We start from the raw sequence: 11,415 nt of genomic DNA on the forward strand, positions 1-11,415 counted from the left end.
TATATATATATATATCAGGTTACAAGGCAAGAGGAAGATCAAGGGAGACGTGGATCGAGAGTGCGAAGGATACCCTGAAAACTGAAAACACACAACGTCCCACCCAGCCATTCAGCTTGATAGAGACAGAAAGCTCTTTCTGTCCTCGACGCCCTACGGAAGGATAAAGTAAATCATATTAAGTAGATAACTATGGCCTATGTTGTACATGTAACACACCAAAGAGCGTTTGGCTCCATTGTCTTCAGAAGGGCTTTTCCTCCCATACCCCCCCCCCTCCCCCGGGCTTTAATTTGTCCCTAGCATAGATCTATAACTATAATTAGGCTATTAATAGGTCTATGGTCCCTAGCCATTACTTATGATTTGACATTAAACCTCTTCTATCTGTCGACAATACATCATATCTTTGAGCCGACATTACTTCTTATCTCTAAGTTTTCATTAGTTCTAATCAATGTGCCGACATTGCTTCTGATCTTTGATTAAGCCGACATGAGATCTGATCTCTACGCCAAATTAGCCTACTTCTGATCTCTGTACGTCGTGTTGACGATTGTCTAATCTTTGTGCCGACATTGCTTCTTATCTCTTTGCCAAAATTATTTCTGATCTCTGAGGCGACGTTAATTCTGCTCTCTGGCGACATTACTTATAATAATAGATAGCATTTGTATAGCGCAAATCCCTGCTCAACAGCAAGCTCTATGCGCTTCACAATCTATACTATTACTATACCCCAGCAGACCTGAGAGCATTCTGAAACAACCTCAACTTGCTGGGAAGCATACAGTGCAAACAGCCATTTATACAGCCATTTATAGGCGCTAAAACACTATCATAATGACAAGATCTTTCGCTGTCTAAGGCCGGGTACCCATTCCCACCTGGGTGAAGTGAGGAAAATTTGTGTAAAGTGCCTTTCCCAAAGACACAACTTCGGACCCGCGGCTCGAACCCCCGAATCCGCAACCTCATGATTACGAGTCCACTTCTGATGTCGGTGCCAACACTGTTTTTGATCTACGTGCCGCGGCGCTAAAATTCGTGACGCAAATTATCCTCAAATACCCCTTTAACGGGTGAGCCAATGTCTCCATACTTTGCACAGCAGTTTGTCTCAATTTGTCTTAACTTAATCATATTTTTCCATAACAGTTGAGGCCAGATAAAAAAACTTTTCTTCCTAAATCATAAAAAAACCCCTACAAAATCTGCTCCTTCACGCGGAAAATGGAATTGTTCACATCACTTCCCGCTTCTCACACACATTTTGTATAGAGGCATATGGGCTAGTTCACCAATGATCCTTTTTCGTGGCAAAACTAGTTACAAGAAATTTATTTTATAGCGAACCCTTTCTTGCACTAGAAGTTCTCAAAACATGCGTTCAATCAAGATAATATCTCGCAATTAGAACAAAATGATGGGCTTGCTTTTAAAAGCGATATCGTTCCAGGTGTAAACCTTTTAAAATCAGTAGAAACCACCTACTGGGATTTTTAAAATTAGTATTTATAAAGGAATTTTCTTGAATAGGGCTTACAGGTCTTCACAAAAATATTGATCTGTTAAGACAAATTGATACAAGTCACAGTGCAAAAGCTGGAGAGTTTAATATGTTCGATAGTTGAGGAGATTTTACGATAAGAAGTTGCGCCATGAATTTTTGACCACTCTCTATAATCTTTGTGCTGACATTTGGATCATTCTACCCAGTTTTACGATTACTCTACCATTATAATATCATTAGGCTAGTTAAAAATATATATCTTCAGCTTTGTCAAATTATCATTCCGATTTTATTTTGCTGGAGGCTTTTCTTTCTTTGACTGTGCCTACTGCCATAGCCTACTTATAGAGATCTGGATCAACAGATCTAATCTACTGCTAATTGCAGAGAAGAGTCTCTGCTAATAGTAATAGGGCCTACAACTTGCCATCCGCTAGCCTACCTTTAGTGAATTAATTGAGGATTATGTCCCTTGTGACCCGTTCTCCCTGATTGGTTGATTCACTTGCCATAGAGGGTGGGTAAGGTCAAAAGTGAAAGGCCATAGGTCAAATAGCAACTAAACAATGGCAGCTTCGTGTGGAGTAACTTTCGTCGATGTGCTCAAAGCACTGGAAAGGATTTCACCGTTCATTCACAAAACTCCTATCTTCACATCTGAACAAGCAAATAGGAAATGTGGACGACAACTGTTCTTCAAATGCGAAAACTTTCAAAAGTCGGGTTCATTTAAAGCCCGTGGAGCGTTGAATGCCGTACGTTGGTCACATACCCTAGCCCTAACCGCTATTATTACTGACTAACCACTCCTCGCTTTCATTTGTCATTTGTCACTTTCTGCCTTTCTGCTTTCTCGACTAACGATTTATTCACCTGTTGTCGTCCTTGCGTTTTGGTCTACCTTTAGCAGGTTCAAGGACTTGGCTCAAGGTGACAATATAACATAGGCCTACGGAGTGTGTGCCAAATGTTACCTCTGGTTAGATCAGTAGAAGCAGGGATCGTCTCATCGGCATGACTGTTGAGGAAGGCAGAAAATCATAATTGATGCCCCCCCCCCCCTTTTCCCTCCTCCTCCCCCCTCCCCCATTTTGACACTTTTTAATTAAAGACGAGTTGTGGGCCATTTCGTGAAATTTTATGGGGTATACAGTTACGCTAAATTAGTCTAAATTGACTGCTTTATTTCTTATAAAATTGGTTTCTCCTTTGATAAGGCCGGCTCTATACTCTATTTCTCAGAACGTTCGGGAAAATAAACTTGAACTCTGTTTAATTTCTCCGAACGGTTTCCGTTCTCGAGATTTGTTGATAATAATTATGAATGGAGTGGCCCGTGTGTGTGTGTGTGTGTGTGTGTGTGTTGTGTGTGTGTGTGTGTGTGTGTGTGTGTGTGTGTGTGTGTGTGTGTGATAGTGAATGTGCATGTGTGTGTGTGTGTATTACTCTGTATGCCTAAGGTGTGAACTAGGCCTGGGGTGGGGGTGGGGCCTGGAGGGATTTTTCTTTTACATGAAGGATTTTATTTTTTGCTTGATGACTAAATGCAAAATAGGATAATGCCAAGGTTGATCAGTCTTGTTTTCTTTCAGTACGTTTTGAAGGTATTTTCAAATGAAGTAAAGTCTGGGAACATTGCCACAACCACAACTGAAGTATCTGAATATTCAGACTTTTAAAAATTCCTAGCTCTAGAAATTGAATTTGATGCAAAAAAAAAAGAAGCTTTTTCCCAGTCCTTGCAGAATGGCAGAATAAAAGATGACGCCTAAATCTCGCAAATAACCAAAAAAATCTTGAGTACGGAAATTGTTAGGAGAAATAGAGTTCAAGTTTATTTTCCCGAATGTTCGGAGAAAAGTCTCTTGGATAATATATGGAAACTCACTGCCTTTCCCCTTTCATTCAATAACAATAATTCAGTCAACATCATTTTTATCCTACACTTGTGTTCATTTTTTGGTTTTTCTATAATCTACTATGTGAATGCATATTTTTGGTAGAATTAAAACACGTTTTGGTTCTTTTTAGATTCTTTCTCACTTCTTCTTCTTCTGGAAAGTTTATGCCTACATTATCTTTTATCTTCCCAGGTTTTGAAGTGTCAGCAAGTGAAACCAAACGTCAACGGAGTGGTGAGTAAAGCAAATCCTGATGCCTGGTGGGGCGGACGGGACAGGGATGTTTTCTTGTGATTTTGGTTTTCTTGTTATGGTAGTGATGAATTTTATATTAACATTTGAAACAGGTTCCGTTTCATGAGATTGTTCAAAGTTTTAAAAAATTTCATCTAATAGAGAGAATAAAATAATATGTGAGGCAGTGTAGTGAAATCAGGCGCTCGTCAAAATAAAGGAAGTCAAGAAACAGACATTTTTCCACAGGTTTGGTAATTTTTATCGAATTTTTGTTTTTTGGCTCAACACCTTTCCTGCCCATTAAAGAACAAATAGGGGGCTCTTGTGGCCTAGAGGTTAAGGAGTTCGCCTCTCATTCAAAGGTCCCGGGTTCGAATCCTGGTAGCGACGAAAAAATTTTTTTCTCTAAAATTGTCTACTTTCACCTCCTTTCCTGCTCTCTAGCAGTGTTCTGTCATTTGCTTTCACCTCCACTTTCTGCCCCCACCCCCCTCATCTCCTTCTCCCCCCTCCTCTGAGCTCCTGACTTTTTCTGCTTCCTTTCTGCAGCCTTTCTACTGCTTCTCCTTGGTGCCTTCTTACTGCTGTCTTCCAGCCACACCCCTGATCGTATGGTCGGAAAGATCTACACCAAGCCTTCTCGTACAAGGGCAAAAATCTTGGAGGTCCCATGTGCACTTTGTGCATGTTGAAGATCCCTTGGTGGTCCAAAATTGATAGAGTAGGCTTCGGCTACCACCCGGGCAAAATTCAAAATTTCCTACCAACTGAAAATGTTTGGTGTGTCCTGTGCTCTCATATGACCTCATGCAGTTGCGAGCGCCGTAAAACACTTACCCAAAAAAAAAAAAAAGAACAAATTTCTATGTGAATTTTTACTGAAAAACGTTGATTAAAGGCATAAAAAATGTAAATTTTCAGTTTCCACAGGCTCTCAAACTAAGGAAATAACTCAACTTTGGCGGCCATTTTCTCGCTTATTTTACCACTGAAACCAGGCAACCCCCACCTCCTTCAATTGCGAATATCTTGACTTGTATTGGAGATAAATGGATATTTTTATCATTACAAGCAAGGCAAACGGTCAGGCTTTAAGACAGTACAATAACTTCATATGCCCCCAAATTGACGAGCGCCTGATTCCATCGCGTCGTGGAACATATGATTTTGTTATCCCTAGTAAAGTCAGCTGCACTTGAATACACTGGAGTGCACTTAAACCGAATTCTGAAGGACTGTCAGATTTTCATATGTAGGCAGGTTTTTGGTTTTGAGAGATTTGCTCAAATAGCGATGATTGTTGGAAGCATAGAATTAGGAATGGTGAAATGCCATGTTATCTGCAAATTTCAGCTTTTGAAAGTTTTTTTCATCTCTTCTACATCTTTCAGTAACTGCAATTTGTTTGAGTTTGAGCTGCAGGCTGTATGTATTTTGCGTTTTCTCTTTTACATTATCAGTTGTCAGCTTATGTAATCCACTGAACATTTATACAGTACGTATAGACGAAAGATTAGTTAAAGAAGGTAGAAAGAATGCGCGTCCAGTGCCAGTGACGTCATGAAACACACCATGTGCCCTCACGTCCTGTTTCAATGTAGGACCTCTATGTGAATTAACTTAGTAGAGATAATAGGCCATGACCAATTGAAGGTGGCGTGATAGACATACATTCGCTGTTCTGGTTTACCAATTACATCCCTGTCACCACAGGTGACACACTCCAGTGGGAACCACGGCCAGGCGCTGGCATGGGCCGCCCAGCGAGCCAATCTCCCGTGTTGCGTCGTCGTGCCACAGATGGCTCCTGATGTGAAGAAGAATGCAATCCGAGGCTATGGAGCAGAGCTGTTGGAATGTGGACCAAAGCCCAGTGACAGGAAAGTGTCTTTCTTTCTGGAATTTATTGTGCAGTGCTTGCTGTTGAACTTTGAATTTAAGTTGTGAAAACAATCAGAATATCACTGCCCTTCCGATAAGACCGGCTAACCAGCGAAATATCTTTTAAAATTTATTTGACGAATTGATATTAATTTATCCATTTCATATTATCAATATAAGACAGGTCTGAATTTTAACTAACAATGTTTCTAAAATGTTAGAAACAAAGCGGAACAACCTGCCGAGTGCTATGTTGCGGTTTGATGAAGCCAAATAGATTTTTGCTTCTCATATGAAATTTACTCTGCTAGAGCAAGGATTATTTCTATGTCACTCTAGGCATGCCATGTAATTGAAATTCCGTGGAAGTGTTGAGTTGTGGTTGATTTGAAGATGTTCAGAAGGCATGCAGATAGTTGGGAAAATAAGATTTTAATTGGATCCACTTGTGCTTCACAGTATCTTCTAGTTTTCACCTCCATTCTCAGTCACAAATATACAGCATGCCACAGATTGTAATAATTAAGCAATATATATTATGTCTTTCTACGTTGACATGGATGCTGTGGTATGGTTCACACCTTCTACTTCTATTGCTGTTTTTCTATTGTTCTAGTCTGCCTCCTTCTTTTTTGTGGTCATGACCTTGTGCTGATTCTTTGTGTGTGTGAGCGTGCGTGTGTGTGTGTCTCTGTGTCTATTTCAAGTGTATCTGACTGACCTACCCATTCCTTTTTTTTTGTTTTGCCAGGCAAACAACTGTATTTCTGTTTACCTATTTTTTTTCTTCTTTTCTTGATAATCACAGAAATGAGGCTTGTGACAAAGTACAGGACGATAGGAACTTTGAGTTAATTCCCCCTTATGACCACGTGGATGTGATTGCTGGACAGGTTGGTTTTTTAGTCTGTTGGGTGCAAGAGAAAAACAAAGTATGTCACTTTTTGGCATTTTGAGAAAAGCAAAAATCAGAAGCTTGACAACTCATGTGTTGTTTTTTTTTTTCCAGAATTTATTTTTTATGCCTGGAATTGAGTAACTCACTACATTTTATTACTTTACTCACAAATGGGACAGAAGAGGCTGGAAAACACTTTCCAGCCAACATCACAACTCATATTGGCCAAATACTAAAAAGTGACATATCATGTTGTTGTTTTTTTGTACCCTTCATTTACATTCTGACATAATTAACCCAACAGAATTTAAAATTAATTCCTTGGCCAAACTAACAATGCTTAATATGTGTCTCACACACACACTTGACCGTATGAAGTTATGAGCGCCATATAATACTTATGCTTGGCTCTCACTGTTTTTTTTTAGAGCACACATAAAATTCCTCTTCCTTTCCTATCTTCTTGTAAATATTTGGATTGGATAAGAGAGAAACTGTTCTTTTCACCAAGAATCAGGCCTACTCCCAGTGTCTACTGGGTAGACAAGCCGCGGCAGTGATGCACATTCAGCGTCTATTCAGTAGATGTATTGATTTCGAAGAGCTTAGAAAATGTTAACTTTATCTGAAAGTGACAAGCAAAGAAGGCTGCTGTTTTCTTTATGCCAAGTTTTTTGTTTGATCAGGGCACCATAGCTGTGGAGCTGTTGGAGCAAGTGCCTTTCCTGGACGCTATCCTGGTCCCCATCAGTGGAGGTGGGATGTCCTCGGGAATCTGTATCGCTGCCAAGACCATCAAACCGGACATCAAAAGTAGGTCAAAGTCTATGCACTGTTCTACTTGCCTTTGGTGAGGTTATGGTTATCAATTTGTCAACATATTGCCATTTTCTGCTTTGGTTTTTATTTTAAATAACATTTATATCATGCGCTCAAAATTGTTCAAGACGGACACCTGTTGAGTTGCCAGGAGAAAAGTGATTGTCATAGACTTGGACAAGTGGGTGTCTTTAACCATGTCAGAGTCATTATGATATTAGAAAAAACCAAGGGAGGAAGTGGGAAGTTATCGTGTGTACTAGTAATTGTCTCAGACGGATGGTTGTTAAAGCAGGTTTGACTGTACTAATCTATTTATTACTTTTTAAAAAAATTGTTTATTTGGTATGCTATTCTCTATTAACGCCTCTAATCTTCTACACTTATGTGACATATTTGTGCTTTTTGTACTGTAAAACTCAATCTAAAACTAAATTCTCGAGTTCTATTTTTCAGTATTCATCGTGGCTCCTAAAGGGAAGCGACTGGAGGAATGTTTGAGAACAGGTAGGTGCACCGTGAAAAAGATTTAAAGCCACACTCTACCTCTTTAGCACCAAAATCTACAATGAAGTTAATTTTACCTGATTTTTCTCATTTTCTCAAAGTATTCCATTCACGGATTAAAAATGTTAAGTTTTGGGAACCATTATCAGTTACATCACAGAAATGGCAAATTAGGGTGAAACCAGGCTATCTGAAGGACTATTTTCAAAAGCTAAAGACTCAAAAACCATCCGTGCTATCTATGAACTAATTACATTATAATATATTTGTAATCTACACACAAATCTTAACAAAATGACACTAGCTTTTCTTGAAATTGTACATTTATATTAATAATTTTATTACTTTTAGAAGACTTGCGTATTAGCGAATGACATAAGTAGTCATAATAGCAAAGTAAAAAAATCATTAAATTATATTCTTTTCAAAAATTATAAAAAGCTAGCGTTATTTTATTTATTTGGATTTGCTTGGTGCACTTACCCTCCAAATTTCATGTCTCTATCTTGAACGGTTTTTTAAGTTTTTGGCTTATAAGGCCAAGAAATTAACATTTTGAGGAAAGGAGCAAAAACATTTCAAAATTGCTTTAAAGCATTGTATTGGCTCACAATGTTACCAACTTTATGGAGCTATCTCTTTGGAATAGAGCTTTTGGAGTACTTCCATTGGATTTAGCACTTAATTTTAAAGGGAAGTTTCTAAAGACTGAAAAAACATTGTTTAAACCCAGACTGGACCCCAAACACCCATGTGTGGCCTTAAACTGTTGTTAGTCATGGGCAGAGAACCAAAAGTCTGGCTGATGGTCTGAGAGAGCTCAGAGACCATCTCCTTACAAACAACTGTAAACGGTTAGATTTTTTAGTTCTTGTAAAAAATTAGTAAGCAACGAGATTGGGGAGCTACTTGTGGGTGTAAAGATAATTTCTTAAATGGACCCAGTTGGTGTCTGTAAATCTAACAAACAGTTGACTATCAGTGAGTGCTCTCTGCCATGACATCCCCAGGCAAGCGTCCTTGGGAAGGGCCGCCCCAGTACCTGGACACCATTGCAGACGGCATCCGGCTACAGCAGACGGGCTACATCACCACACCCATACTCATGGAACTGGCCGAGAAAGACGTCTTTGAGATGGTTGGTGGTTTTGTGATAGTCTGATGCAGGGGCCTCAAACTCAAAGTCTGTTGGCTAATTAAGGCCCTCAGGAGGATATTTTGGGGTCCCTACTTGACATTAAAGTTTTATTTTAATATTTCCCAAGTTTGATCAGTTGTTTTTTACTATTGTGAGGAAACATTTGATTGGGGTTTTCAGGCTGAGCTGTTCGACAAATCTGTAAGTTCTTTTAGAAAACAGTGGTGTGGATACAAAGAAAATACAGCGGTTCAGTTGGGAAATGGCATATATTGTACAAGCTATCTCTGATCTCAAGTCTTTGGTGTTCATGTTATCCTTGCCCAACTGTATCTATGTTTAAAAAAAACCAACACTCCTCTCTGCCATGAACTTTACTTTGTCAAATTACAGATCCAAACTTACAAATGAGTGTCTTCTAGTCATGTCGAGGGTCTCACTTGCTCTCTCGCTCATGCCATAAGCTGTGTAAGAGGAAGAATTGCCAGGTCTCTGCCAGCAAGGGGCAGATATAAAAGGACCATGTGTTCTAATGTGTTGTTAATAATGTAAAAATTGAGAAGATTAGATCAGTTGTACTTTTAAAAAATACTTAAGACTTTTTCGGTGGGGGGTGGGGGGGTGCTTACTGCCCAGGCTCGCTCAAACTCTACTTGTGGGGGAGGGGGGGCTGCCCAGGCTCGCTAAGACTCTACTCCAGTGGCCCCCAGGTAATTTGAGTTTGATATTTTCAACTGCATATGGTTTCTTATAACAGTTTACTTGACCTACATTTTATTGTGTAGCTGAGTCGTTCTGCTGGGATGTTGTATCTCTCTCAACCCGAGTTGACGCTGACAGGCAGAATCGGAAGCCCACCTCCTAAACGGTCTATATTGTCTTGAAAGGGACGTGAAAACACTTACATTGAAAGAAAAATCTGTGACACTTACAGGTTGACTATAGCTCAATGTACCGGAACTTTACATGTTGTGCAAACCTGACTGTTATTGTTAATGCATTGCTGGTTCAGAGTCAGACAAATTCGTTGAGGGTTTTTCGACTACTCAATCACTTGATACACTATTGTCCATCTGTCTTATGGTAAATTTAAAATGTTTCCTAATTCCCATTTTTTTCTTTCAGAGTGATGAAGAAATTATTGAAGGAATGAAGTTCAGCTTCGAGAGAATGAAGGTACACTGAGTGTTCTTATTTGGAATGTCTTTTAGTTCAAAAAGTTCCTTTAGGTTTCAATGTAAACAGTGTTTGAAGGTTAGCTGTCTCCCTGTAGGTTAATGTGCTTATGCCTGTTCTGGTTGCAATAACCGGTGTCTGTTATAGCAGTTAGGCACTTCGTTGTGGCACACAGGAGATCTGAGTTTGATTTCAGAGTGGGGAGCATTTTTATCGAGCACCTCGGTCTTTCTGCTGGAGTGTAATATCCCTCTCAGCCTGGGTTGGGTGATCTAAATTATATCATTGGGGCATAAATACTCATTTTTTTAATGGTTGAAATTAATTTGATTAATTTTAATTAAAGTATGTGTCAGTGTCAGGATGCCGTGGAATCAGGCGCTCGTCAATTTGTGGGCATGTGGAGTTATTGGTATCATCTGAAAGCTGATTTATTTGCCTTGCTTCCAATGGAATAGATATATACATCCATCTATCTCAAACAGAACTCAAGACATCTGCGATTGAATGAAGTGGTGTCAAAGGTAGAATTACTGAGAAAATGCCCACCAAAGTTTGGTATTTCCAATAGCCAAAGAGTCCTAGAAAACTGAAAATTTACATATTTTTTGCCATTTATCAATGGGGTTTGCTAAATTCACGTGGAAATGTGTTTTATGGACATAAAAGAGATTGAGCCAAAAAATAAAAATTGGATAGAAAATTTCCAAACTGGCGGAAAGATGCCTGTTTCTTCAATTTCTGTATTTTGACGAGCGCCTTATTTCACCACACTGCCTCACATGCCTCTTCGATTTTGTATGGCTTGTTATTTTCATGAGCTGGTAAGTTCTGAAAGCCTGATTATTGCTTGATGCTGACTACTCGTTTTGGGTTGTTTTTTTTTTGTTTTTGTTTTTTAAATAATTTTTAAAAAAATGCTGATTCTACTCAATTTCTCTACGTTTATCGTTTTTGTTTTTGATGGGTGATTGGCAGGTGCTCTTTCTTTCCTATCAAACATGTATCGTTCTTTTCTCTCCTTTTTTTGTGTTTATTGCTCTCTTGTAACAACTCTAATTTTTTACACTTATAGGACCCTGACCTAATTGTGTTGCAGATGCCGTAAAATGCTTTCTAACTCCCCCCGGGGCAGTGCCACTGACTATAGTGTCTTTAGGCCATTCCCAAAGGGGGGGCATTTCTCGTTCAAGCATAGTAGAATTGTAAATGGGCTGACTCATGTCACGCTCATAACTGTGCCTGAACTACAACAGGGAACTGCTGCTTTTTCTTTCCTGATCCTTACTATTGTCATTTTCCTCTACTTCTTTTGTATGTTTGTCACTCTCTTGTGACCTGCTAT

At 39.2% G+C, this 11,415-nt stretch overlaps 1 protein-coding gene across 1 annotated transcript; it reads left to right on the forward strand.

Annotated features, from left to right (window-relative positions):
* Positions 1–2,073: 2,073 nt before the first annotated feature.
* LOC101854921 (probable serine racemase) lies at positions 2,074–10,079 on the forward strand. The gene is made up of 8 exons (XM_013090837.2): positions 2,074–2,268; positions 3,607–3,648; positions 5,365–5,531; positions 6,341–6,425; positions 7,117–7,243; positions 7,706–7,756; positions 8,767–8,894; positions 10,020–10,079. The coding sequence occupies exons 1-8, from the start codon at positions 2,080–2,082 to the stop codon at positions 10,077–10,079; spliced, it is 849 nt and encodes a 282-aa protein (XP_012946291.1). The 5' UTR covers positions 2,074–2,079.
* Positions 10,080–11,415: the final 1,336 nt, after the last annotated feature.

Source organism: Aplysia californica, unplaced genomic scaffold (assembly GCF_000002075.1).
Source record: "Aplysia californica isolate F4 #8 unplaced genomic scaffold, AplCal3.0 scaffold01573, whole genome shotgun sequence".
NCBI classification, from domain to species: Eukaryota; Metazoa; Mollusca; class Gastropoda; order Aplysiida; family Aplysiidae; genus Aplysia; species Aplysia californica.

Bases quoted from the DNA above. Each gene is read 5' to 3' on its own strand.
- LOC101854921 (XM_013090837.2), top strand. From the start codon at position 2,080: ATGGCAGCTTCGTGTGGAGTAACTTTCGTCGATGTGCTCAAAGCACTG. The intron at 5,532-6,340 runs GAAAGTGTCTTT...TGATAATCACAG, and splicing joins GGACCAAAGCCCAGTGACAG to AAATGAGGCTTGTGACAAAG. The intron at 7,757-8,766 runs GTAGGTGCACCG...TGACATCCCCAG, and splicing joins GGAGGAATGTTTGAGAACAG to GCAAGCGTCCTTGGGAAGGG.